General features: G+C 69.2%; 9 protein-coding genes and 1 non-coding gene across 10 annotated transcripts; 7 read left to right on the top strand and 3 right to left on the bottom strand.

Moving 5' to 3' along the window:
* Window positions 1-118: 118 nt before the first annotated feature.
* Window positions 119-1,099, top strand: RHOBADRAFT_10586 (uncharacterized protein; the record flags this gene model as incomplete). Its single annotated transcript, XM_018411995.1, has 5 exons — window positions 119-197; window positions 291-361; window positions 481-553; window positions 661-791; window positions 932-1,099. Coding segments are annotated over 5 exons (522 nt in total), but the record flags the coding sequence as incomplete, so codon positions are not given.
* Window positions 1,100-2,013: 914 nt separating this feature from the next.
* Window positions 2,014-5,625, top strand: RHOBADRAFT_51121 (uncharacterized protein; the record flags this gene model as incomplete). The annotated part of the gene is made up of 6 exons (XM_018415668.1): window positions 2,014-2,167; window positions 2,270-2,350; window positions 2,559-2,930; window positions 2,997-3,508; window positions 3,585-4,104; window positions 4,182-5,625. The coding sequence occupies 6 exons, from the start codon at window positions 2,014-2,016 to the stop codon at window positions 5,564-5,566; spliced, it is 3,024 nt and encodes a 1,007-aa protein (XP_018274734.1). The 3' UTR covers window positions 5,567-5,625.
* A 243-nt stretch (window positions 5,626-5,868) lies between these two features.
* Window positions 5,869-6,179, bottom strand: RHOBADRAFT_51120 (uncharacterized protein; the record flags this gene model as incomplete). Its single annotated transcript, XM_018415667.1, has 2 exons — window positions 5,869-5,983; window positions 6,042-6,179. Coding segments are annotated over 2 exons (253 nt in total), but the record flags the coding sequence as incomplete, so codon positions are not given.
* A 908-nt stretch (window positions 6,180-7,087) lies between these two features.
* On the top strand, window positions 7,088-10,468 carry RHOBADRAFT_51119 (uncharacterized protein; the record flags this gene model as incomplete). The annotated part of the gene is made up of 3 exons (XM_018415666.1): window positions 7,088-7,357; window positions 7,422-8,465; window positions 8,543-10,468. The coding sequence occupies 3 exons, from the start codon at window positions 7,088-7,090 to the stop codon at window positions 10,466-10,468; spliced, it is 3,240 nt and encodes a 1,079-aa protein (XP_018274732.1).
* A 2,151-nt stretch (window positions 10,469-12,619) lies between these two features.
* Window positions 12,620-13,705, top strand: RHOBADRAFT_11284 (uncharacterized protein; the record flags this gene model as incomplete). Its single annotated transcript, XM_018412041.1, has 5 exons — window positions 12,620-12,664; window positions 12,760-12,846; window positions 12,922-13,020; window positions 13,103-13,259; window positions 13,335-13,705. 5 exons carry the CDS (start codon window positions 12,620-12,622, stop codon window positions 13,703-13,705), a joined length of 759 nt encoding a protein of 252 aa, XP_018274731.1.
* A 28-nt stretch (window positions 13,706-13,733) lies between these two features.
* Window positions 13,734-16,658, top strand: RHOBADRAFT_51118 (uncharacterized protein). Its single transcript, XM_018415665.1, has 2 exons — window positions 13,734-16,280; window positions 16,365-16,658. Exons 1-2 carry the CDS (start codon window positions 13,757-13,759, stop codon window positions 16,394-16,396), a joined length of 2,556 nt encoding a protein of 851 aa, XP_018274730.1. The 5' UTR covers window positions 13,734-13,756; the 3' UTR covers window positions 16,397-16,658.
* Window positions 16,659-16,735: 77 nt separating this feature from the next.
* On the bottom strand, window positions 16,736-18,368 carry RHOBADRAFT_51117 (uncharacterized protein; the record flags this gene model as incomplete). Its single annotated transcript, XM_018415664.1, has 5 exons — window positions 16,736-17,039; window positions 17,122-17,251; window positions 17,314-17,328; window positions 17,396-17,844; window positions 17,911-18,368. The coding sequence occupies 5 exons, from the start codon at window positions 18,366-18,368 to the stop codon at window positions 16,736-16,738; spliced, it is 1,356 nt and encodes a 451-aa protein (XP_018274729.1).
* A 268-nt stretch (window positions 18,369-18,636) lies between these two features.
* On the top strand, window positions 18,637-21,067 carry RHOBADRAFT_51116 (uncharacterized protein). Its single transcript, XM_018415663.1, has 11 exons — window positions 18,637-18,804; window positions 18,876-19,064; window positions 19,143-19,174; window positions 19,244-19,303; window positions 19,372-19,380; window positions 19,454-20,015; window positions 20,090-20,184; window positions 20,277-20,281; window positions 20,347-20,557; window positions 20,663-20,683; window positions 20,783-21,067. The coding sequence occupies exons 1-11, from the start codon at window positions 18,720-18,722 to the stop codon at window positions 20,999-21,001; spliced, it is 1,488 nt and encodes a 495-aa protein (XP_018274728.1). The 5' UTR covers window positions 18,637-18,719; the 3' UTR covers window positions 21,002-21,067.
* Window positions 21,068-21,256: 189 nt separating this feature from the next.
* RHOBADRAFT_t4 lies at window positions 21,257-21,328 on the bottom strand. The gene has a single exon. It is a non-coding gene; the product is annotated as a tRNA-Glu (tRNA).
* A 138-nt stretch (window positions 21,329-21,466) lies between these two features.
* On the top strand, window positions 21,467-25,442 carry RHOBADRAFT_33406 (uncharacterized protein). Its single transcript, XM_018413110.1, has 16 exons — window positions 21,467-21,493; window positions 21,562-21,626; window positions 21,685-21,721; window positions 21,784-21,913; window positions 21,979-21,985; window positions 22,069-22,263; window positions 22,346-22,530; window positions 22,600-22,841; window positions 23,002-23,731; window positions 23,859-24,354; window positions 24,431-24,607; window positions 24,685-24,801; window positions 24,877-24,883; window positions 24,956-24,981; window positions 25,054-25,159; window positions 25,244-25,442. Exons 2-16 carry the CDS (start codon window positions 21,582-21,584, stop codon window positions 25,300-25,302), a joined length of 2,559 nt encoding a protein of 852 aa, XP_018274727.1. The 5' UTR covers window positions 21,467-21,493; window positions 21,562-21,581; the 3' UTR covers window positions 25,303-25,442.
* The last annotated feature ends 462 nt before the right edge of the window (window positions 25,443-25,904 follow it).

Raw genomic sequence — 25,904 nt, 5'->3', positions numbered from 1 at the left:
CAGTACAGTGCCTCGCGCCGTACAAGCCCGCCCTCACCGTGCCGAGCAACCACTGACGCACCCCCACCCCACCTCGCCGCCCCCTCCCCCTCGCCCGATATCAACCCCGACTCGCGCAGGCGCATCCTCGGTCGGCAAGTCGTCGCTCCTCCTGCGCTTCACTGACGAGACGTTCCTCTCGCCCGATGAAACCTCTGGTGCGTCCCCTCTCGCCTCGCGTCCTCGGCTGGCCCGCAAGGAGATCTCCTCCCTCGCGCCCGAGCTGATTAGCGGCGCGTTCGTCGATGCAGCGACCATCGGCGTCGACTTCAAGGTCAAGGTCATGGAGCGCAAGAACAAGCGGTGGAAGCTGTCGATCTGGGTGCGTCCCCTCGCTCGCACTCCCCCCCGTTCCGCACCGACGACGAGTCGCTCGTCGGACTTCCTGCACGCGCAAGTGCAGCACACTGACTGAGCCGATCTTCTTGTCTTGTGGAACAGGACACGGCCGGCCAGGAGCGCTTCCGCACCTTGACGAGCTCGTACTACCGCGGCGCGCAGGGCGTCATCCTCGGTGCGTCCCTGCTCCTACTCACTCTCGGGCGACGGCATCTTCAGTGTCGGCCCGAGATAGTGCCCGTTGAACAGGTGAACGCACACTGACCTCTCGCCCCGATACAGTGTACGACATCACCGCCCGCGACACGTTCGACAGCCTCGCGTCGTGGATCAACGAGCTCGACACGTTCGCCGGTACCGGGCCCGCAAGCCGCGAGGTCGTGCGCATGATCGTCGGCAACAAGGTCGACAAGGTGCGTCCGCTGTCGTCCTCTTTTTGCGCCGTCCTCTTGCGCCGAGCTTGCCTCGCTCTGGCCGGCCTCGAGCGGGCCGAGCGAGGCTTAGTCGAGTGTATGGACGCGGCACTGACTTTGCTCGACGCCCGCACCTGCAGGAGTTCTCGCGCACCGTGTCGACCGAGGAAGGGCGCGCGTTCGCCGCGTCGCGCGACCCGCCCTGGCTCTTCATGGAGTGCTCGGCCAAAAAGGGCGGCGACGACGTGAGCGGTGCCGAGGGCATCTTTGGGCAGGTCGTCGACAAGGTGAGCCCTCGCGCTCTCTAATTCTCTGCGTCGGTCGTGCTCGAGCCTGCGCGACGTCGAGGAAGGACAACTCCCTGCTCGACGTCGCGCTGACGTTGAATGCGTCGCCTGACGCTCTCGCCTTCCCGTCACGCAGATCATCGAGTGTCCCTCGCTCTACACGCGCACGGCGACACCCGCCGGCGGCGCCGCAGCCGGCGGTGCCTCGGGCGGGCGGAAACAGGGCGGCGCAGGCGGGCCGCCGGGCACGTACCCGGGCGGCAAGGGCACGGTCAACCTCGACGACAAGATGCAGGGCTCGAGCTGGTGCGCCTGCTGAGACGAGCAGGGCGTGCTCGTGTCGAGATGGACGGGCGCGAGCGCGGCGAACAAGCCTCGTCTCTCTATCGCCCTCCTACCTTTTCCTCCTCGTCCTCTTTTGCCCTCCCTCTTTCCTGTATTCGCCTCCGTCTCTTCTTCCTGTACACTCTAATGCGACGTCCTGTACGCCCGTGACTTTCCCTCTCGCCCTTAGCCTCCCCCCCTCCCCTCCCTGCGTCGCTCGTTCGGCGACTCTCTCTCCTTTTGTAGTCTCCCTCCCCCTGCCTCTGCGCCCTCGTTCGTCGTCGCTGTTGATACTTGCTCTGCGGTCCCTTTGCTCTCATCGTGCACGGCCGAGGAGGACAAGAGGTGAGAGGGACAGGGCTCCGTGCGAGCTTCAGGGTCGCGCAGCGCGAGCGACAGCGCCTTGTTCGGGTGCGGGTTGGCTGAGCCTGCCCGGTGAGCGGTCTTGCTATCGAGTACACCGGCCGGCGGCTGCTACGAGCGACGGCGACGCGTTGTTTCGTTTCCTCGCCGAAGTCGCCGCGGTCGAGCGGGCCCCGCTCTCGCTCCTCTCGTCCAACCTCGAGCCAGCTACAGCGCTACAGCTGCACGACCGTGCACTCTCGCCGACCATGGCCCCGCACATCCCGCACCCGCACCTGCACCCGCACTCGCACTCGTCCTCCTCGTCGTCGGCGTCGCCCAAAGGAGCCCGGTACGCCGCGACACTCGACTCGGCTCGCCGGCTCGCCCTCTTCACGCACTCGAGCCCGGCCCTCGCCAAAGGTGCGCTCAACCCGGCCGCGGCGCAGCAGCTCGCTGAGGGAGGCGAACGAGGCGGGGCGGCACTCGGCCCAGCTGGGCGAGCTCCGACGACGACGGCGACAGCAGCGGCGGCGGCGGTGCAGGGCGGCATGGACTGGGCAGAGCTCCTGCGCAAGTTCAGGAAACACAACCCGGCGCGAGAAGGTGCGCCCCGCTCTCTCTCTCTCTCCTCGTCCTCGACGGCCGAGCCGAGCGGGAGGTCCTCGCGCGGTCGAGCAGCTCCAGCGATGCTCAGTCAGGGTGTCGCTACGAGCTGCTGGGCGACCCGCCGACTCTTCTGCCCGCACGACGAGGTCCGCCTCAATCGCTTGTCGTGGGAACCGTCTCGCTGACTCTCTTCCCCCGCGCACAGTGACCGCCGCCGCCGCACACGTCGAGCACCTCGTCCACTCGCACCTGTACGGCCACACCGACTCGCTTGCCACCTCCCTCGCCTCGGGCGCGAGCTTGACGCCTCCTCCCCCATCCCTTCCCCCACTCGTCCCGACCTCGCACCGCGGCGCCATCCTCCCTGCGCTCGACGCACTCGCCAGCGCCACCTCGAGCGCAGCTCCTGGCGTCGAGGCGGACAGCGCGAGGGCGGTCCTCGCGTGGGCGCGGTACATGGTCGGGCAGCCGGGTGACGCGAGGCAGGCGCTCGCAGGGCTGCAGAGCAAGGGCCAGTTGCCGGCGCAGGGCGAGCCGTACGACCTGACGTTGAGCGTCTTGACGACTGCTGTCGAGGGTGCGTCCCTCCTGTTCTCTCCCCCGAGCTCGACGAGCGCGACCTGACCCTCTCTTCCTCGCGCAGGCTACCTCGCCGAGGACGCCCATTCGCCCGACGCCGCCCTCACCGCCTACTCGCACGCCTCGACCCTCTACGCCCAAGCGCTACCCTCCTCCTCCACCGACGACATCTCGCTCCACCGCGTCGGCGCGCACGCCCTCTTTCGCCTGTGCGTCCTCGCGCCCTCGTCGACCGAGGCCCACACGCAGTACCTCGACCGCTGCGCCTCGGCGCCACGACTCGCCGTCGGGCGCGCGTTCCCGACCGCCGAGCGCCTGTGGGTCCACCGCGCCCTGCGGCACCTCGTCTCGTCCGGCGCGGCGACGGGCAAGGGCCCCGGCGCCGGCGAAGGTCCCGGCGTCGACGGCGCCGCGATGGCGAGGAGCCACCGGGCCGAGGAGGCGCTCATCCGGCGAGGGACGAGCTTGCCGCCGGCGGGCGAGACCAACGCCGTCTACCTGCGCTTCCTCGACGAGGTCGTCGCGGCGTGGAGGGCGAGGGGCCTGCCGAGGAGCGAGGCCGGCGAGGTCATCGAGGTGCGCCTCTTCTCCCTCGACGTTCTCTCTCACTCGAACGAGTCCCTGAACCTCAGCCCCTGTCGTGCGCTCGCAGATCCTGTACTCGGCCCTGTCGCACACCTTCCAGTCGCACCTCCTCCTGCGGCACCTCGTCCGCGCCCTGTCGATCGCCGGTCGCCACCTCGAGGCGACCAAGGCGCTGCGCCTGTACCGTGACCTGTGGGACAAGGCGCGCGAGACGGACGCCAAGGAGGTCGCGCGCGAGATGCGCGTCCTGCGGGCCCGAGCGTGGAAGGAGGCTCGTGCGGCGGGCGCAGGAGAAGCGGGCGAGAAGGAGAAGGGCGTCGAGCGGAGCGGCGACGAGGACGGGCGCGAGGAGGGCCCGTACGACTCGGACATCGACTCGGACCGGGCGTTCGTCGACACGGCCCTGTTCGGCGTCCGGCTCTTGTGCCGCGCTCAGGTCGGCGAGCCGCGCGAGGCGGTCGAGCTCGCGAGGAGGGCGAGGGCCGTCTTTGACGAGGGGCGGGACGAGGAGCTGAGGGCGGACAAGGAGGTCGAGGCGCGGATCGAGACGGCGCTCGGGGTCGCGCTCGGTGCGCTCGCCGCCAAAGGTACGCCCGCTTTCCCTCTCTTCTCCTTCCCTCTCTACGCATCATGCACGTCGCGCTCACTGTTTCTCGCACTGCAGAAGCGAGCCCGGAGCAGCGCCCAGCCCAGCACGAGGAGGCGCTCAACCACCTCACTTCCGCCGTCACCCTCTCGCCCTCGTCCTTCGCCGCCCACTACGCCCTCGCCTTCCAACTCCTCGAGCTCCGACAAGTCTCGAGCGCGCTCGAGGCGGCCCGCTCTGCCGTCGAGCGCAACAAGCGCAGCCGCGAGGCGTGGCACCTCCTCGCCCTGTGCGTCTCGGCGCAGAAGGACATGCGCGGCGCGCTCGAGGTGCTCGAGACGGCGCTCGACATCGAGGACGACGGCGCGCACGACGTCGACGAGCGGTGGGACCGCCCGACGGACGAGACGGAGCGCCTCGCGGTCGAGATGCAGCTGCGGCTCACCAAGGGCGCCGTCGTCGAGTACCTCGAGGGCGCTCCCGCCGCACTCGCCGACCAGCAGGACGTCCTCGCCTTCTTCTCGTCGGCCTACGCGCGCATCTCGGACGCCCCTCGTGGCGCGGCGCCGCCGTCCGGGTCCGTCACGGCGGGCGCCGCCGCCAACCCGACGTCGTCGAGGCCGACGAGCGCGCTCGCGCCGGCGATCCCGCTCGTCAACGGCACGACGACCGACGGCGCGTCGCACAAGCTCGGCCGCACGGCGTCGATCGTGAGCCGGCGCCGCAGCGTCAAGCGGCAGTCGGTCGCCGTCAACGGCAACGGCAGCGGCGCCCGTCCCGAGTCGGTCAACGGCTCGCTCGCCAACCTGTCGCTCGCCGAGTCGTCGTCGCCGGCGCCTGCGTCGGCTCGCCCCGCGACCGACGGCAACCCGCTCGCGACCAAGCTCCTCGTCGACACGTGGCTCGCGAGCGCTGCGTCGTTCCGCCGCGCGCGCCTGTACGACGAGGCGCGAGGTGCACTCGGCGAGGCCGAGCAGCTCGACGCCGACGACGCCGACGTGTGGAGCCAGACGGCGCTACTGCACCTCGTGCGCGGCGAGGTCGCCCGAGCGCGCGAGGCGCTCACCAAGGGCCTCAGCTTTGACCCGGCGCACGTCGCGAGCCGGGTCCTCCTCGCGCGCGTGTACCTGTCGGCGCCTGCGTCTGGTGACGGTGCGCCCGCCACGCCGTACAGCGCTGCGCCGCCGCCGCCGCCGTCGCACCTCACGTCGGCCGTCCCGCCTCTGGCCTCGCCGAGGGGCGGCCTCGCGCTGTCGCTCCCGCTCGCCGAAGCGCTCCTGTCGACCCTGACGGCGCACGGCGGGTGGGACGTGCCCGAGGCGTGGGCCGAGCTCGCGCGGTGCTACCGCGTGTGCGAGCCGCGCCGGGCCGACAAGGAGCGCGAGTGCCTCGTGTGGGCGCTCCAGCTCGAGGAGACGAGGCCTGTCAGGCCGCTCGCGAGGGCGGTCGAGAGGGCGCTGTAGAGGAGAGGCGGCTCTCGAGGGCCTCGTTGCAGTACACAGAGTCTCTTTCGGTTCGAAAAGGGAAAAGGGCTGCAGTGCTCGAGAGCGAGAGGAAGAGGTTCTACACAAGAGGCGGGTATCTCGGAAGGCGCAGAGCCGGGTATGCGTCTCGCAGGACGAGAGTGACAGAGTCGCGAGAGCGAGCGAGGGCGGCAAAGGGGAAGAGTGCGACAGTCGGCAAGGGGGACGAGGAGGAGGGTCGCCGGCGTTGCGATGTGGACGAGGTCGTGGAGCCTTGCTGCGGCTCGGTGTCGATGCTGTCGAGGTGCCGGGGTTGGCTCAACGCAGGTGGGCCCACGGGTTCTCGAGCATGCGAGGCGAGAAGAAGGCGCCGCCGGAGGAGGAGGAGGTGCCCTCGCCGCCGTCGAACCGGGGACGCTGCGCACGTGGACGAGGGTCAGTACTGACAGGAGGAGAGAACAGTCGCACGGCGCACCTTGTTGGGCCCGTTGCCGAAGCTGCGGCCGCCGCCTCCCCCTCCCCGGCCGCGGCCTCGCCCTCCTCCTCCACCACGAGGACCGCCCCGCCCGCCCCTGCCGCGCCCTCGACCGCCGGACTGGTTGTTGTTCTGCATGTGGGTGTGCGCGTTGGTCGAGCTGGGGGTGCAGCGGCGGGAGGAGTGCGGGAGAGAGGTCGGCGCGGTTGCGCGGCGAGATCAGGTGCGCCCAGCTCTCTCTGTGCAGCTCGCAGAGGCCAGTAGCTGACTCTTTCACTGTGCAGGACTGCAATGCACCCCCCTTGAACCCATCTTGAGCGAGAGCTGCCGCCGTCCTCCTCCTCCCCCTCCCCGCCTCATCTGTTCGAGGCGACACGGCCGCCCCTCGCTCTCCTGCGCCGCTCTTGGGCATGCGGATAGCTCGAGGCTGTTGCTCTCGCAGCGTGTGCGCTTTGTATCGATCTGGCGGTCATGTCGGTCGCCCTCTCCTCCTCGCGTCGGCAGTTCCGCGTCCGTCCTTCTCACGCTTGGTCTTTGTTCCTTCGCCGAAAGGTAGCCGATCAGAGAGAGAGAGACGAGAGACGGTGTGCGGTGGCTGGCTTGCACAACAAACGCGCGAGCAGGCCGGCGCGGGTGCTCGCGCCTCCTCTGGTCCGCTCGCGCCTCGTGCGGGGTTGTGGCCGCCTCATCGCCTCGGTCCTCCCTCCTCCTCCTCCCACCTCTCGCTCGATCAAACCCCAGCGCACTCGCCGGCCACCACCACGAGCACACCGACCGCTGCACTGCCCGCCAGAGCAGCCAGCGCACCGTCTCGTCCAGCCCGCGCCTCTCGCCGTCCGTTCCTCACGGACGACGACCCCGGTCATCACCTCGACCCGCTCTACAGAGCTCAGAGGTGCGTCCCACACTCGCACAGTCCACCTCGGTGCACCACTCGCATCAGCAGCTGACCCCTTCCCACCTCCAGCTCCTCCTCGTCGACCGCGTCCTCCCCGTCTGCTCGGCGTCCGTCCCTCGTTCACTTCTCTCGACCTCCTCGACTCGCCATGTCGCCCGCGCAGTACCCACCTTCGCCCCCCTCATCAACCTCGCTCCCCGAGCACTGGCAGTTCGTGCCGCCGCCGACCGACGGGCCCAACACGCGCGCTCGCCGAGCTCAGGGCCTCCAGCCGTACTCGGGCACGTCGGCGCCTCTTCCTTCCAGCGTGGTCGCGAGGGGGCCGCAGGGAGCAGGAGCAGGAGCAGGGTACGGCGCGGCAGAGGAGGAGCACGGCGGAGACTGGGACTCGTGGCCGCAGGGCGGCGACTCGCAGCAGGTGCGCCTCGCTTTCTCTCTGCCGTGACTCGACACGACACGAACCTGACACACACGCCCTGCAGCCGCAGTACTGGTGCTCGGCGGGCCCGTCGTCGAGCGGCGCGACGTACTACATGATCGACCCGGCCCTCAGCTTCGACTCGGCGCAACCCCCTCCTCCTCCACTGCCACCTTCCTCCTTCCCTCCTCCGCCCTCGTCTACCGCCTACTCTCAGCAGCCGCACGGCCCGCACGACCGCGACGACGACCACCGCCGCGTCTTCTCGACGGCGTCCGTCATCGACCACGGCTCGCCGCCCGACTCGCCCGGCTCGACGCCGGCGCTCCCCGACCTCCCCGAGGAGCTCGAGCTCGAGCCCGTCGTCGCGGCGAAGGGCCTGCCCGCGATCGGCATCTCGAAGGAGGAGTGGCTCCGGCTCGGCGGGTTCGAGCCCGAGTCGCCCGGCGAGGCTCGTCCGGCGCCGACGCTGCCTCGCCGCGCTGTCGAGCCGCAGTACGCCGCGGTCATCGACGAGCACGACGACGTCTTCCACACGCCGCCGCGTCAGCACCCGCACTCGGCGCAGCCGTACCCGCCGCACGGACCCTCGTGGGCCCTCCCTCCTCCGCCAGCCTCGGCCCCTCCCTTGGCGACCTACACCCTCCCGCCCGTGCACGCCTCCTCGACGCACCCTCACAACCCGTTCGCCGCCGCTCCCCATCACCCGCTCCCGCCCACGCCGTCCGTCTTTGCGTCGCCCAAGCGCGAGCCGGCCGAGTCGAGCTGGCCCTCGTCCCGTCCGCCGACGCGCTCGTCGCTCCGCAACGCGCCCTCGCCCGTCGACCCGACGCGCCTGCGCCCCGAGCCGTACCCGACCTCGAGCTCGGCGTCGTGGTCGGCCACCTCGCCGCGCAACCTGACGCCCGTCAGCACGGCGCTCGCCCTGTACGCGTGCCACCCGGTCCCGTCGGCGCCGCCGGTCCAGTCGACCTACGCGATGGCCAAGAAGAAGAAGCACGGCCGCAAGTTCTCGGACAACCACGTGCCGCGCCCGAGGAACGCCTTCATCCTGTTCCGGTCGCACGCCGTCTCGACCGACCTCATCCCCAAGTCGATGGGTATCACCGTGCGTCCTCCTCTCTCTCTCTTTGTCTGTTCCTCTCTCTTGGGGATCGCGACTGACGAGCGTTGCACGGCTCGCAGGACCACAAGAACATCTCGCAGGTCGTCGGCTCGGTCTGGCGCGGCCTGTCGCCCGTCGAGCGCAAGAAGTGGGAGGACCTCGCCGCCGAGGAGAAGCGCCTTCACTCGGAGCGCTACCCGGAGTACAAGTACCAGCCCAAGCAGCGCCGGCCGAGAGCGCCCGTCGGCTCGGGCAAGAAGGCCATGGCCAAGGCGGCCAAGCTCGCCGAGAACCACGAGCCCGCCGTCGCGGCCGTGCCAGACGTCGCCGACGACATCGAGGTCAACTCGGACGCCGCCGAGGACGAGTCCGCGCCGGGCGCCGCGTCCGACCCGGATTTCGAGGTCGCGCCGTCGCCACGTCGCCCTCGCCGCAAGAGCACCGCCGCCGCCAACTCGCGCTCGTCACCGCTCAAGCGTCGGTCGAAGCGGCCGTCGCTGCACAAGGACGTCGACCCGGTGCGCGAGCAGCGCCGCATGGAGCTCATCGGGCAGGCCATGCTCGAGGGCGAGGACGACGAGGCCATCATCCCTCGCGTCGAGGCCGAGCTCGCCGCCGAGGAGCGCGCACTCGGCGACATCGCCGTCGTCTCGTCGCCTTCGCCCTCATTGTCCACGTCGCCGGCCAAGCCGCCGTCCCGCACGCGCTCGTCGCCCGTCAAGCCCGGCACGAGCGCCGTCACGCCGCGCAAGACGCGCTCATCGATCCACCAGCGCCTCACGCACGCCTCGTCGCCTGTGTCGCCCGACATCGTCGTGCGCAGCGGCGGCGGCGGGCCGGCGTACGACTCGGACTCGACCCTGTCGCCCTCGCCGCACTGTCGCGCGAGGCTTGCCGGCTCGCCCGCCTCGTCCACGTCGCCGTCGCCGCAGCGCATGCAGCAGCCTGGCGGCTCGAGGGCACGTTCGCCGCCGTCGTCGTCGGGCGCGAGGCACCCGCTGTCGCGCTCGGTTACGCGGCGGCAGCAGGGCGATGACGAGTACGGCGAGGGCGACGACGACGACCTGCCTGCGTCGTGCCGCACCGACAAGGCGCGCAGCTACGCTAGCGCGGCCCTTGGTGTCGCAGCGCCGTCGTCGGCGCACGACGACCCGCAGTACACGTTCCCCCTGCCACCTCTCTCCCAGCTCGGCCCGGCGTCGCTCGGCGGCCCGCTCAACACGCCCTTCGCCGGCGCCGCCGACTCGCGCCAGTTCTCGCTCGGGCGGTGGGAGCTGCGCAAGCCGTCGGCGGCCGTGGCCAGTCGGCGCGAGCTCCTCGCCGCGCAGGAGGAGGACGCGCTCCTGAACGCGGCGAGCATCGGCCCCGGGTCGAGCACGAGCGGGTGGCTCGACCGCACCGCGTCGTCGATGGCGCCCGCTTCGTCGTCCTCGTTCGTCAGCGTCGACCCTCAGCGGCAGCAGGCGACGCCGCCACCGACCTTCTCGCTCGACCCGCACGAGTTCCTCGCCGCGTCCGGGCTCGACGACGCGGCCAACGACGCCCTGAGCGAGTACGGCACGGCGGCGGGCAGCGTCCTGTGGGACGACAGCGCGAGCTCGACGACGTACGAGACGGCGGCGTCGAGTGCGCCGACGAGGTCGACGTCGCGGTACGGCGGCCTGAGCGTCGGCACGGGCGCGCCGGGCGCGGGCACGGGCCGGCTCCCGCTGTTCCGCGCACCGTCGACGGCCTCGGCGGCGTCGTCGTCGGCGTTTGGAGGAGGAGGAGCAGGCTGCGGGTCGGCCTTCTCCGGCGAGGTCGACGAGCCTGCGTTCCACTTTGGCGAGGTGGACCTGTTTGCGCACCCGCCGTCGGCGTTCGGGACGGCCGAGCGCACCGTGTCGAGCGTGTTTGGGCCGCCGCCGAGCATGGCGAGCGTCGTCGAGGACTGCAGCGGTGAGCTCGCGGCGGCGGCGGCGGCGCAGGTGGGGCTCGGAATCCGGTTCGACGGGCGCGAGTACTAGAGCGAGCGGGCGAGCGTCCTTAGCGTGACGACGAGTGTATTGACGACCCGGCAGTAATCTGTTCCCCTCGCCCGCACGAGAGGCAAGTCGAGAGCGGAGCGGCCGTCGGGCTTGAAGGTGACCTTGAGTGACCCTCGTCCCACGGCTCGTTCGAACGCTCGAGCACGCACAGCGAGCGCTGCACACACCGCAGAGTGCACCACCCACCGCGCCAGCTCCTGCCCTGCGCCAGTCGCCCATCGCCCGCCTCGCCTCGACCCGGCCTCCGCCAGCATCCTCATCCGGGCTCGGCCCCCTCGACACGCGCCCAGGAGCAGCAGCACAGCCACGCCGGAGCAGCAGCACGACACCGACACCGCCTGCACCTCTCCGACAGGCACCGCACAGCCTGAGCGTCGAGCGCTCCCTCCTCATCTCTGTGCGTGACGCGGGCCCACCTTTCTCTCTCCCGCGTCGAGACCAGGGGCTGGGCGCAACCAGCTCCGGTCCCTGCACCCGACTACCCACACTGACTCGTCCCCCGTCAACAGCCCATCACGCGCTGCCGCCATGGCTCTCGTCGACTCGGCACCTCCCTCGTCGACGTCTGCACCTCCTTCTCCGCTCGACTCGCCCGCCCTGCCCGTCGAGCACCGCTCGAACGGCCTCGAGTCGCTCGCCCAGGGCGCCAAAGCCACCTCGCACCTCGACCAGCTGCAGCACCCGGCCACCGTCAACGGCGACTCGCCCCACCCGGACGGCACCCTCGCCGAGACGCCGCCAGCGGCACCCGCACACGACTCGAGCAGCGCCGGCCTCCCCGCCGTGCACGAGGAGCTCGCCGACCACGACCACGACGCCTACGTGTCGTCGGCCGGGATCGACATCCCGCCTCCTCGTGACGGCGCCCGACTCGCTCCGCCATCGCCTAACCCGTACGGCGAGCCGACCCCGCCAGCGCACACGATCGAGCTCCCCATCAGCCCTCTCGCCGTCCAGGCAGAGTTGCCTCCCCCCTCCACGTTCGACCACGCGACCTCGCCCCTCCCCGACCTCACCCGTTCGCCCGCCTCTCCCACCTCGCCTGCGAGCCCTCCCCCACTCTTCACCCTCCGCACCCACCCCGCCGACCTCGTGTCGACGTCAAACCCGGACCCGCACGGCTCGTCCGTCCCCTCGACGCCCATCTCGCCCTCGGGCGGCGATGCCGGCCACGACGACGAGCTCGGCAGCCTGCCGTCCTTTACGCGCGGCGGCAGCACGAGCGTCGGCGGGTACGGCGAGTACTCGGCCGACTCGCCGAGGACCGAGAGCGGGACGGCAGAAGGGTCGGGCACGCTCGAGTCCGAGGGGACCGCGAGCGTCAACGGCGGTACGGTCGGGCACGGCAGCAGCGGCGGGACGGACGCGGGTCACACGCCGCGGTGGAGCGACTGGAACGGTCGCAGCGACGAGCGCGAGGCGGCCGCCCGCAGCGTCGGCGGGACGTCCGGCGCGCCGCCGCCGCCTGTCGGCTTCGCGCCGCCTTCCGCGAGCTCGTTCGCCGGTCCCGGCCCCTCGAGCAGTGTCTCGCGCTCCAACTCGCTGCGCCAGGCGCAGCCTCACTCGTCCCCGTCGGCGTCCCACGGCCGCTCGTACTCGGTCGCGACGCCCCAGTCGACCCCTCCTCCCGCCTCCTCGTCGTCGTACCGCGACTCGCCGCACCTCGCGCGCGTGCCCGGCTCGCCCTCGTCGACGCTTGTCGAGCGCCGCGACTCGGACCACCGCCGCCGCTCGTCGTCGTCGGGCGGCCAGGCCCAGCCGGGCGCGGCGTCGCTCGGACCGTCCGGCGGCGTGAACGGCGTCAGCGGCGGCGCGCACCTGCAGCGCGACGCGTCGGTGCGCAGCAGCGTGACGGCGGGGGGGCGCGAGCGCGGCGCGAGCCAGCCGCCGAGCCGGACGGGGAGCGTCTCGGGCGCGGGCAGGAGCGCCGCCATGGCCGCCGCCGCGGCCGCCACCGCTACGGCCGCCGCGTCGGGCTCGGCGTCGGGCTCGGGCTCGGCGGCACAGAAGGGCGACGGCGTGTCGCGCAGGGAGAGCACGCGCGAGCGTGAGCGGCCGGTTGAGGGGAGCAGCAGGAGCAGGAGGGCACTCGGCGAGTGGCAGCTCACCAAGACGCTCGGCGCCGGGTCGATGGGCAAGGTCAAGCTCGGCGTGAGCCAGGTGTCGGGCGAGAAGGTGTGCCCCGTGCTCTCTCTACTTTCCCGCCGTCGAACGAGCGCGAGGGAGTTGCGGTCCGTGCACGTCACTAATGACGAGCTTCCTCCCGCTAGGTCGCGATCAAGATCATCCCTCGGTTCACCTCGACGGCCGCTGCACATCGCCAAGTCGACCAAGCTCGGCACGACCAGCAGGTCGCCGTCGACGCCGTCGCCGCCGCCGCCGCAAAGAAGGCCGAGCCGAGCGCGAGCTTTGTCGCCAAGGCGGCGCAGAAGGACCAGAGCAAGGAGGTCCGCACCGTGCGAGAGGGCAGCCTGTGTCTGCTCCTGCACCACCCGTACATCTGCGGCATGCGCGAGATGATGATCTACCCTGTGCGCCCCCTCCCTCTCCCTCTCCTTCTCTCTCTCTCTTTCTCGGTCCTCACTGACTTTCTCTCGCTCTCGACACCCGCAGCACCACTACTACTTCGTCCAGGAGTACGTGAATGGCGGCCAGATGCTCGACTACATCATCTCGCACGGCCGACTGCGCGAGCGCAGTGCGCGCAAGTTTGCCCGCCAGATCGGCAGCGCGCTCGAGTACTGCCACGCCAACTCGATCGTCCACCGAGGTGCGTCCTCCTCGTCCCCTCGTGCTCTCTCTCTCTCTCGGCGTCCGTTCACTGACTCTGACTTGCGCCGCACAGACCTCAAGATCGAGAACATCCTCATCTCGAAGACGGGCAACATCAAGATCATCGACTTTGGCCTGTCGAACCTGTACTCGCCCGTGTCGCACTTGTCGACGTTCTGCGGCTCGCTGTACTTTGCCGCACCCGAGCTCCTCAACGCCAAGCCGTACACCGGGCCCGAGGTCGACGTGTGGTCGTTCGGCATCGTCCTGTACGTCCTCGTGTGCGGCAAAGTGCCGTTCGACGACCAGAGCATGCCGGCCCTGCACGCCAAGATCAAGCGCGGCCAGGTCGAGTACCCGACGTGGCTCAGTGCCGGTGCGTCGTCCCCTTTCCTCCTCGTCGTCCTCGCCATCGTCACGACGGCTCGAGCGGTCCCTCACTGACTCTCTCCTCGCCCTCGCCCTCCTACAGAGTGCAAGCACCTCTTGTCGCGCATGCTCGTCACGGTCCCGGCTCAACGCGCCACCCTCACCGAGGTCCTCAACCACCCGTGGATCGTCAAGGGCTTCACCTCGGCTCCCGCCGCCCACATCCCGACCCGGGTCCCGCTCCGCCTCGGCGAGCTTGACGACGAGGTCATCCGCGGCATGACGGGCTTCGAGTTCGGCACCGAGGCCGAGATCTCGGCGCGCCTGACCGACGTCGTCCAGAGCGAGCTGTACCGCCAGGCCGTCCGCAACTGGGAGGTGCGCGGCGGCAGCGCCGGGAGCGGGTACGGCGCCGGCGGCGAGGGCTCGAGCGGCGCGAGCGACAGCGACAAGGAGCGGCCGGCCATGCGCGTCGACGGCAAGGACATGAAGCGCACGCCGACGGCCAACAAGCGCTTCTCGGGCCTCGGCTTCTACGGCAAGAAGCTCACGAGTGGGTTCAACGCCGCGTTCGCCGGCGCGACGACGGCGCCGCCTCGGGCGTCGGACGAGCAGGAGGCGCTCGGCGGTACGCAGGGCGGGAGCTACGGCGTCAACGGCGCGTTCGCGGCCGGCAACGGCACGGCGCCTCGGCCCGAGCAGCTCGACCCGACGCGTGGGTTCCACCCACTCATCTCGATCTACTACCTCGTCAAGGAGAAGATCGAGCGCGAGCGCATCTGGGGCCCGGGCGTCTTTGCGTCGTCGACCCTGTCCCTCACCGGCCCTCCTCCTCCTCCCGCGCCCGCCCAGGCCTACCAGGCCGGGTCAAGCGCACCTCTCTCGCCCCCGACCCAGGTCGACAGCCGCCCGCCGATGCCGACGCCGCCGATGCCGCTCACGCCGCAGCCTCGCCAGCGCGCGACCGGCGACGAGTACGCCCCGGTCCCGGCGACGGCGCCAGCTCGCGCCGCAGGGTTCGACCTGTCGCAGCCGTCGTCGGCGTCGAAGCGCTCGAGCTACATCGCCGGCTCGCCGGCCCCGACGCCGAGCTCGCGCCCGTCGGCCGCCCAGGGCGAGTACGAGGCGCCCGTCTCGCCGTCGCCGCGCGAGCGCAAGTCGTCGACCAACCGCATGAGCCTCATGCTCGGGTCGTCGGCCGCCGACCGCGAGCGCGAGCGCGTCGCCGAGATCGCCGCCGCCGGCGACGATGTGCCGCTCGCTCAGGCCGCGAGTGGGTCGAGCCCGGGCCCGTTCGCCCGGCGCTTCGGCTCGCTCCTCGGCCGCTCGTCGTCCGTGTCGACGTCGCCCGACGGCAGCTCGTACGGCAAGGGCCATCGGCAGCGTGCGAGCATCGCGACCGTCGGGCACAAGTCGGGCAACAAGACGGCCGCCTCGACGCTCCCGCTCGTCGTTGAGACGGGCAACTCGCCCTCGTCGACGCTGCGCCCGCCGGCGACGCCCACCCCGACCGGGCGCCTGCCCTCGAGCGGGTCCGAGGTGCCGCTCGCGAGCCCGCCGGACGGCAAGCCGGTCGCGCGCGCGTCGACCGTCGGCGACATCTCGCCGAGCAGCCGGCACGCTCGCGGCGTCTCGATGGCGGCCGGCGCATCATCGCCCCTGTCGCAGTCGGTCGCGTCGTCGGGCGGCGGAGCGGCGAGCGAGTCGGCATCGCTCGGGCGCGCGAGCGGGAACGCGGGCTTCTTCGAGCGGCGGCGGCAGGGCTCGGTCGGCGGCGGCGGGTCGACGAGACCGCCTCGCCCGAGGACGCAGAACGACATCGCGGGCATGTTCGAGGAGGAGGAGGAGCTCGCAGCCGGTGGCGGCAGCGGTGGAGCCGACGAGGCCGCTTCGGCTGCGGCAGGACGACGGGCGTCGGCCGCTCCCGAGGCGTCGACGAGCGCGCGCCAGGACACGAGCGCGTTCGGCCCGTCGAGGTCGAACGACAAGGCGTCGTCGTCGTCGGACAAGGGCGAGGGCGCCAAGCCCGTGTGGCTCAAGGGCCTCTTCTCGGTCAGCACGACGACGACCAAGCCGATCCACACGCTCCGCGCCGACCTCATCCAGGTCCTCGATCGCCTCGGCGTCCAGCACCGCGACGTCAAGAACGGCTTCGAGTGCGCCCACGTCCCGTCGATCGACCTGTCGACCGTGCCCGGCGCCGGCGGCGCTGCAGCTGCGGGCGCCGGCAAGGGCAAGCGCGACACGCTCAAGCGTCGCGCGAGCAAGCTCCTCCTGTCGCATGGGTCGGGCCAAGCCGGCGACAAGCAGCCGTCGCCGACCGGCGGCGCCGCCGAATCGCAGCAGTCGCTCCCGACGAGCACGAACGAGCCTCGCGGCAGCGACCGCGCCTCGTCGTCGTCGTTCCACCAGCCCTTGCCCTCGACTGCGACTGCTGCCGGCGCAGCACCGTCGTCGCAGCCCGGCTCGGCCGGCACGTCGCCGCAGCAGGTCGACGTCTCGCAGTTCGGCGGCACGTCGAGCTCGGCGGCCAACAGCGACATGATCGTCCGCTTCGAGATCTTCCTGATCAAGATGCCGCTCCTGCCGGGCATCCACGGCCTCCAGTTCCGCCGCATCGGCGGCAGCACGTGGCAGTACCAGGTTCTCGGTGCGTCCCCCCTCTTTTTTTCCTCGCCCTCGCGATGCCTCTCCCGCCGAGCACACTCGACTGACACTCTCTCATCGCCCACAGCTCGTCGTGTCTTGCAGGAGCTCAAGCTCTGACGAGCTCGTCGTCGCCCGCTCCCCAAAAAGTACTCTCGTCGCCGGCGCTCGAACCTGTACCACCACCCGGTCTCGCCCCCTCCCTTCCCTCGCAGACACTCCCCTTCCCTCTCGCCTGTCCATTCTCGCCGGATCCATCTTGCGCATGTCGTCCTTCCCGTCATCCATAGCTGCGTCCCCACCTCATCGTTGCCCGTGCCTGCTCGTCGTAGTTCGTCCTCCCTCTTGCCTCTCTTTTCGCAAGCAGATCCTCGTGCACGGGAAGGACGCTCTCGCTCTCGAGAGTTGCCGAGAGGCAGAAAGGGAGAACATGATGCTGTTGCAGGCGCTGAGAGGGATCTACCGCCTCGTCGCCCTTCGTCCTCGTTCCTCCGCTTCGGCCTCCTCCTCGAGCCAACGCTCCTCCTCTCTCCTCGCCGGCTCGTCTCCCTCGCCGAGTGCCTCCTCGTCGACCTCGCCGAGCCGACCGAGCCAGCGCCGCTCGAGGTCCTCGTTCGGCGACAGCGAGGGCGCGTGCTCGTGGTGCGTCGGCGGCGAGGGCGGGCGCTTCTCCTGCTTGGACGGCGTCGACGAGGGCGCAGGAGCGCCATGAGCTGCTGCGGGTGCGGATGGTGCAGGAGGAGGCGGGTTCGGGGTCCACCAGCTGCGTGCGCGAGAGCGAGAAGGTCAGTCTCGGCGCGAGGGGGTCAAAGCGCGAGAGGTGCGAGAGAGCGAAGGGGGCGCACAAGGTTGGGTATCGGCGGCGGCCCAGGTTGCCGACGAATGTGGCCCAGACGGTCATCGCCGTGACCGAGAGGACGACGTCGAGGACGTAGGTCCACCGGTACGAGGTCGTGCGGTAGTACGACACGATGACTGCGGTCAAGAGACAAGTCAGAGGCTTTCACGTCATTGAGAGAGAGTGAGAGGAGACTCACGAGCAGTGGCACCACCTGCGGGGGCGACAGAAGGTCAGAGCTGCGTTTGAGAAGGTCGAGGTCGAGGAAGCGAGGGACGCACCTGGAGGATGGACGGTCCCGGTGACCTGCATCGCAAGCGTCGCGAGGGCGACCGCCAACGACGCCGAGACGGGCGTCAAGCTCCCCCAGCTGCCCCTCGCCGCGAGCGTGTTGTCGACGACAAACTCGCCCGAGTCGAACCGGCTTGAGAGCGAGAACAGCTGCGAGATGACGGCGCCCGTGACGGCGCTCACGAGGTGTCCGCCGATGACGTTGCGAGGCTGCGAGAGGGGCGCCTCGGGGACGGCGTACAGGAGGACGGCGGTGGCGCCGAACGAGCCGACCGTGAGGGGCGTGGTCGAAAATGCGCTCGAGTCGAGGGTCGACAGGCCGAGCGAGATGGCGCAGGCGATGAGGATCGAGGGGAACGAGCCGAGGAAGCCAAGGATATAGCCCTCGGTCTGAGGGGAGAGGTGCCGCAGAGGTCGGACGAGGGGAGCCGGGAAGGACCTGTGCGTCGCGCGAACAGTCAGAGTCGGCGATGCGCGCACAGAGAGAGGGAGCGAGAGTGCGCACCTCTTGTCCCGAATACCGACAAAGTGCCTCGCGAGCCGCACTGCCCACACGCCCTTGACCGCCTGCTCGTCGCCGTCCTCGAGCCGCACCTTCTCGTCCGTCACCTCGCGAGCGGGCCCGCCTGCTTCCCTGTTCTCGCCCGTCTGCGGTGGCCCTGCACCTCGAAGCATGGGCGCGCGCGACCCGTCCCTGCTGTCGCTCCTCTCGCTCCACCCTGTCCCCGCTCGAGCGGCGCCGCTCGAGTCGGCCGTCCCGCGGCTCATGCTGCGCTCGACGCTCGAGCCGCCGAGCGCTCGAGGTCGTCCCCTCGAGTGGGACCACCGTCGCTGCGAGGTGGTGCGAGGCGGCGAGAGCGACTCGGCGAGGCGCGAGTGCCGTGCGGGCTCGACGGCAGGAGGGAAGGTCGGCGGTGCGAGTGGTGGAGCGGCGACGGCGGGCACGTTGGCGCCATTGTGCATCGTGTTGCGGCGGGTCGCGAGAGTCGAGAGAGGGGACGAGATGCGCGAGGGGAACCCTTGAGCCCGGCGTCGGACGAGGCAGGAGGCGGGGAAGCGAGTCCGAAGCGAGCGTGTGAGGCTCACGTGACCGGCGAGCGCTACTTGCGTCACACTGCCGATCGCAGTTGTCGAGCGGGCCGACGGCGCATTGCAAGTGAGGCGCGAGGAGCTGCGCAAGTGTCGAGCTGGCGAGCGGTAGAGCGGACGGCGAGTGCCAGGTCGGCGGCGATGAGCGTGACGCTGGGAGCGAGCGAGGCGGTGGCACGGGCAGCTGCGCCGTTGCAGCAGTGCTCGCCTGTACAGTGCGCGGACATGCTCAAGCTGTATACGTCCAGCCAGGAGGGAGAGCGAGGGTGTGGCCGGAGCCAAGCGAAGGCGAAGGCGGAGGACGAGGCGGGTGCGCCTGCTTCCCACCCTCGACCTCGCTCACGGTGCACAGCTAGACCGGCATGAGCACCATGCCCACAGTCAAGACGCTCAAGCGCGGCACCGTCGTCCACGCCCAGTGTGTTCACTGCAAGGCCCAGCTCGAGTTCGTCCCTCCCTCCTCGACCTCGTCCGACACCTCGTTCCACCTCGAGTGCGCCCAGTGCGGCAACACCTGGATCAACAAGCCCGCCAAGCCCCGACCACAGGGCAAGCGCAGGATCGGATCAGGTGCGCGCCCGCTCCCCCCTCTCCTCCCTCCCCTCCACCTCGCCGCACCGCCTCATTGAACCCCTCGCACCGACACAGACGACAAGCCGCTCGAGACCGAGTACTACGATGTGCGTGCATCTCTCTCTCTCCCTCCCTCTGTCGGCGCGCCGAGCTGACCCTCGCAACCGGCACCGCAGCTTCTGGGTCTCCCGATCACCTGCACGCCCGAGGAGGTCAAGAAGGCCTACCGTCGACTCGTGCGTCCCTCCTTGTTCCCCTTGCTCCCCGTCGTACCCGTCACTGACTCTTCTTGCCCCTCCCGCAGGCCATCAAGGTCCGCCTCGCCTCGCTGTGCCCCTCTCCCCTTGCGCCCCTCGCTCACCCCTACCTCGTCCTCGTCGTCGCAGTTCCACCCCGACAAGAACCCCGATGACCCGACCGCCGCCGACAAGTTCAAGGAGATCGCCGTCGCCTACACGACCCTGTCGGACCCCAAGTTGCGCAAGCAGTACAACGAGTTCGGCAAGAGCCGCAAGGACGGCGGCGAGGCCGACGACATGGTCGACCCGGAGGCCATCTTCTCGACCCTGTTCGGCGGCGAGCGCTTCCAGGACATCATCGGCACCATCTCGCTCGGCAGCGAGATGAAGTCGGCCATGCAGGCCGACGAGGACGACGACGACGAGTCGACCGCCGCCGCGAGTGGCAGTGCCGCGACCGCCGGCGGCAGCACGGTCGCGACGACGGTCGACCCCAAGACGGGCAAGCCCGTGACGACCAAGCCGGCGTTGACGCCCGAGCAGGAGGCGCGCAAGCGGGCCAAGGAGGAGCAGGAGGCGCGTGCGCTCGCCGAGAAGGCCAAGGTGCGCGAGCAGCGCGTCAAGCACCTCGCCGACAAGCTGCGCGACAAGCTCGCCCTCTTCAGCGAGCAGGCGTCGGGCGAGGAGGACGCTCAGATCGCCGAGGGAGGTGCGCCCGCCGTTCTCTGCCCCTCTCTCCCGTCGCGAGCAGACGGCCCCTGACGCTGCCTCCTCGTGTCGCAGTGCGCACGATGTGGACGATCGAGGCTGAGGAGCTCAAGAAGGAGTCGTACGGCGTCGAGCTGCTGCACGCCGTCGGCCTTGTGTACACGATGAAGGTGCGCCCCTCTCGCTCCTCCCTCTTCTCCTTGAACTCGAGGCGACTCTTACCCTCCCTCCCTACCCACCTTTCCTCCTCGCCCTCTCGCAGTCCAAGTCCGTCGCCGTCTCGTCCTCCTTCTCCGCCGTCGGGGGCAAGCTGACTGTTCGCTCTCGTGCAGGCACTACCTCGCGTCGACCGGCCCGATCCCGTTCGGCGTCGGCGGCTGGTTCCACGCGGCCAAGTCGACTGCGCACATCTTCAACGCGACCGTGTCGACGGTGAGGAGCGCGTACGCGCTCAAGGACGTGTACGAGGCGATCCAGAAGGCCGAGCAGAGCGGGTTGCCCGAGGAGGAGAAGCGCAAGCTCGAGGACAAGGCGGCGCAGATGGTGTGTCCGCCTCTCTCTCTCGCTCTCATTCTCTCTTGTGCTCTCGTGCCGCCTGTCGAGCGTCGCACTGACTCGTTCCTCCCCCTCCTCGGCGCACTCTCGCAGGGTCTTCACGCTCTCTTCAAGGTGCGCCCACTCTCGTCTTATCGCGCCGCCATGCCTCTCCCCGAGGTTCGACGGCGCTTCCTCGACGCGAACCGCACTGACTCGGCCACACACACACAGGGCGCCAAGCTCGAGGTCGAGTCGGTCGTGCGCGAGGTGTGCGACCGCCTGCTGCTCACCCTCGCGGCCGAGGAGGCCAACGTCCCGCTCGCGACGCTGCGGAAACGCGCCGTCGCGCTCGGCATCCTCGGCGAGGTGTACTGCGCCGTGCAGAAGGACCCGAACGCGCCGGACGGCCCGCTCGGAGCGTTCGGCATGGGCGGCGCGCCGCCGGCTTGAGGCGGGCTCCTTGCGGTGAACGTAGATGGGTCCATAGACGTGCAGTTGCAGTATCACGCCCTCGCGAATACCTTTCTGCAGCCGTGAGAGCGAGCGAGGCCCGTGGAAAGCGACTCGAGAAGGTCGAGTTGGCATCGAGGCCCTCGCTCTTGTTGGTCGGCTTGCAAAGGCTGCGAACGACTGTGGGCTTGCAACGAGACCGTCGCAGTGGCTTGCAATGGCAGCAAAAAGGAGCGGAGCCACCAAAAGATGAATTTCCCCGACGGGGAATCGAACCCCGCTCGCGGCTGTGAGAGAGCCGAATCATAACCACTAGACCATCGAGGACTTGCTGAGGGAACGGGCACAGTCTAGTCATTAACAAAAGCTTGTAGCCGCCACGTCGCCGACTTGGCAGTTTCGCCCGCTCGTCGCCTGCTCGTCCTCCCCCTCTGCTCTCGCTTCACACTACGCGCTCACCTGCCAGCGCTCTCTCCCGGCCCAGTCAAGCCCGTGAGTCCCTCGATCTAGCCTCCTCTCCCTCTGTATCGCCCGCTCACCCTCTCCCCCACCTCGGCAGCTCGACCCCGTCATCATCGAGATGAGCAAGTTCATGAACAAGCTCAGCGACAAGTTCGACGACCTGGTGAGCTCACTCTGCACCTTTTCTATGACCGTGCTGAGTTGACCACGTCCTCCCACAGTCGACCAAAGCCGAGCGCTTCAAGGAGACCGTCGCGTGTGCGTCCCCGCTCCTCTATCTCGCACGGCCATGGACGGGACAAGCTGACTCGCTCGCGCAGATGCCGTCAACCCGGACCACCGCCACGACGAGGAGCACGAGAAGGCCGAGGACGAGGCGCGCATGCAGCTCAGGCGGGAGCACCGCTTCGAGTCGTTCGCACCGGTGCGCGACGGCAACCTCGCCAAGTGGTGCGTCCCGCTCTCTTTCTGACTCTCATGCGCGTGTACTGACTCAGAGCCGCAACCGCACGCAGGTACATCGTGAGCTGCTCTCCTCCTTGTCCCCTGTCCTGGACCATCTCGACCCTGAAGCTGACCTCGTCGCCTCTGCTTGTCTCGCGCAGAACGGTCACTCGTACTTCTGGGCCCTGAGCGAGATCATCGAGAACGCCAAGGAGACCATCTTCATCGCGGACTGGTGGCTCACGCCCGAGCTCTTCCTGCGTCGCCCGCCCGAGGCGCACCCCGAGTTCCGCCTCGACCGCCTCCTCTTGCGCAAGGCCGAGCAGGGCGTCGACATCTACGTCATGGTCTACAAGGTGCGCCCACCTCTCGCTCGTCGGCGTCTCGCTCGACACCCTCGCGTCCACGCACTGACCCTGGCTCGCCCGACCACCGCAGGAGGTCGTCCAGTCGATGTCTATGAGCAGCGCGCACACCAAGCACCACCTCGAGGACCTTCACGAGCGCATCCGCTGCGTGCGTCACCCCGACCACCTCGGCGGCGAGGTCACGCTCTTCTACAGCCACCACGAGAAGATCGTCGTCGTCGACAACCTCGTCGCCTGCATCGGCGGCCTCGACATGTGCGTCTCGCTGGCTCTCGTCTCGCTCCTCGACGAGACCGTGCACTCACACTCTCCCTCGTGCGACAGCTGCTTCGGCCGGTGGGACACTGGCGCGTTCCCGCTCGCCGACCTTCACCCGACCGACATGTCGCGCACGATCTTTCCCGGGCAGGACCTCAACAACGCGCGCATCCAGGACTTTGTCGAAGTCGACAAGTGGGCCGCCAACAACCCGCAAAGGACCGAGGCGGCGAGGATGCCGTGGCACGACGTTCACTCGATGCTCGTCGGGCCGGCCGTTCTCGACATCTCGCAGCACTTTGTCGAGCGTGCGTCTCACTTTCTCCCTCGCGCCATTGTCAAGAGCCTCGCCCTTCCCCCGAGGTCGTCCTCGTCTTCCATCGTCACCGCACTGACCTCCTCTCCCTCCTCCCTCCTTCCTTCCTCCCTCCTTCCCGCCTTCCTCCTTCCTCCTCCTCTCCTGCGCAGGTTGGAACTTCATCTGCGGGCTCAAGTACCGCCACAAGTCGCGCTACCCGCTCCTCGCCTTCCCGCACATCGACGGCCTCAACGACGGCATCTCGCGCCATCCGCACTTTGAGCGACTCAAGGAGGAGGGCCGTCACTACTTCTGCCACCACAAGGAGCCCGGCGAGGAGGGTGCGCACTCGCCTCCTGTCGGCGGCACTGGCCTCAAGGGCTCGGCTCGCGTCCAGGTCCTGCGCAGCGCGAGCGACTGGTCGCACGGCATCCACCCGACCGAGGCGTCGATCCAGGCCGCCTACTGCCAGATGATCGCCGAGTCAAAGTCGTTCGTCCTCCTGTCGAACCAGTTCTTCATCACGAGCGCCTCGTCCGACCCGAAGAGCCCGGTCAAGAACCTCATCGGCCAGGCCCTCGTCCAGCGCGTCCTGAGCGCGCACAAGCGCGGCGAGAAGTTCAAGGTCGTCATCATCATCCCGGCCATCCCGGGTTTCGCGGGCGACCTGTACGGCAACTCGGGCACGCTCGCCATCCTCGGCGCCCAGTACTTTTCCCTGTCGCGCGGCGGCAACTCGATCTTTGAGCTCCTCGAGCGCGAGGGCGTCAATGCGAGCGACTACATCGAGGTCTACAACCTGCGCTCGTTCGACCGCCTCAACTACGACCCGGAGCGCATCAAGCGCATGGAGGAGGCGTCGGGCGTCACGCTCTTTCAGGCCCAGGCTGCTCTTGCGAGGTCCGTCCCTCCTCCCTCGCCCAACCCTGTCCCTCCTCGTCACTCCTCGCGTCGTGTACCGACGAGTGCGGCCCTGACCTTACCCTTCCCTCATCTCCTCCCGTCCTCGCCTTCTCGTCGTACGCAGGGTCTACCTCGGCCAGGACGCTCTCGCCTCGGAGCTCGAGAAGAACAAGACGGTCAAGTTCACGATCCCGCAGGAGGGCGGCGAGGTCCAGATGCTCGACGGCAAGGACAACAAGGGCAAGGCGGCCAAGCCCAACCCGGTCGTCCAGGTGCCGCTCCCGGCGTCGTACGACGAGGCGTGGGCCACGATCCGCCGCTTCGAGGGCGCCGACTCGATCCGCGACAGCATCGCCGACTCGATCTCGCACCTGAGCCAGGCCGGCACGGGCTCGGTCGTCGACGAGCCGTGGAGCGGCGACGAGGCGAGCGAGCGGCGCGCGTTCGTCACCGAGGAGCTGTACATCCACAGCAAGCTCCTCATCGTCGACGACCAAAGGTGCCTCATCGGCTCGGCCAACATCAACGAGCGCAGCATGCTCGGCGACCGCGATTCGGAAATCGCCGTCGTCATCGAGGACTTCGACGACCTCATCCCTTCGCGTCTCGACGGCAAGCCTGTGCGTCCTCTCTCATTCTCTCTATCCTCCTCCTGAACCTCGCGCACGTACTGACGAGCGTCGCTCCCTCCTGCAGGTCATGGTGTCGCGCTTCGCTGCGACGCTCCGCCGCCAGCTCTACAAGGACCACCTCGGCCTCTCGGCCCCCGAGATGTGCCCGCCTGTCGGCGACGAGCCTGTCACGGCGTCTATGCGCCCTGTCGGCACCCTGCACGACGACGCGACCGGCTCCCAGGAGGACGAGCTCGTCATGGCTCGTCGCCTCCTTTCTCTTCCTTTCTCGGCCTGCCGCCGTCGAGGATGGCCCTGACTCGGACGTGCACCTCGCAGGACCCGCTCGACCCGCGCACCGAGGCGCTCCTGCGCGACACGGCGGCGAGGAACGCCGAGATCTTCGACGACCTCTTCCACTGCGTCCCGTCCAAGAACGTCGAGACCTGGGCTCAGGTGCGTCTCCTTCTCTCTCGTACTGGTTCGACGACGTCTACAACCGAGGTCCTGACCATCATTCCCTTTGCGCAGTACAAGGGTGCGTCGTCGACAGGGCTCGAGCGTGACTTGAGATCCTTTTTCTGACTCACCTCTCCTTCCTCGCCCACAGCGTTCGTCCCGCAGGCACCCATCAAGGTGCGCCCCCGTCTCTCTTGATGTCTGGCACGACGGCGTGACTGACCTTCTCGTTCTCGCCGCCGTCCGCAGCCCGGCCACATCGCGAGCCTCGACATGCCCGTCTCGCACATCAAGGAGCAGCTCTCGCAGATCAAGGGCCACATCGTTACCTGCCCGCTCAACTTCCTCAAGGGCGGTGCGTCCCACTTCCTCTTTTTTCTCGACGAGCATGCCTCGAGAGCAGAAACCCTGACTCTCTCATCGTAATTCTCGCTCGCAGAACGCCTCTACGAGCTCAGCGCCGAGGTCAACAAGGCGACGCTCCCGATCTACCTTTGAGTGTGTGCGTCGGGTGACGAGAGCGCCGTGTGTGTCGGACGAGTCGAAGAACCGGGTCGACGAGGAGAAGAAGCTTGTCGTACATAGCTGTGGACATTCTGTTTCGCGTCTGCATCACATTTTCCTCGTTTACGTCTCGTGCACATGACCGTGAGCCTCCTTTCCCGTGGCGCAGCCTCTCGAGAGCAGGAGGATCAGTTGAGCGGCGAAACTTCCCCGCTCCGTTCTCTCGAGCGAACCGCTCGAGCCCACCTTTGCAAAGCGCCTCAGAGCTGCCGCTCGTTGCCGTCGCCTTCCGTCGAGAGCGCCTCGAGATCCCGATGCGACACGGAAAGAGACCGTCTGAGAGCACTTTCGGAGCGAGCGAGCGAGCTTGAGCAATGGTGACCTTAAACGACTTGCTCTAGCGATTCGCTGACTTGCGGCGTGAACGCTCAGGCCAGGAGCGAGGCTCGGGTCACAAAGCTCGCTCTTGCGTGCGCTCAAGGCTTCGCGATGTGCTTGCGCGGTGCAGTGCGAGGTTTGGCGCAGGTCCGAGCGCCAAACAAGGACTCGACGTAGTTGGGCCGGGTCCAGTTTGAATTGAAAGGCGTCGAGAGAGG

Source organism: Rhodotorula graminis (assembly GCF_001329695.1).
Source record: "Rhodotorula graminis WP1 unplaced genomic scaffold RHOBAscaffold_1, whole genome shotgun sequence".
Lineage (NCBI taxonomy): Eukaryota > Fungi > Basidiomycota > Microbotryomycetes > Sporidiobolales > Sporidiobolaceae > Rhodotorula > Rhodotorula graminis.
The sequence above is the reverse complement of the archived record's forward strand: the minus strand, read 5'-3'. Positions and strand labels throughout refer to the sequence as shown.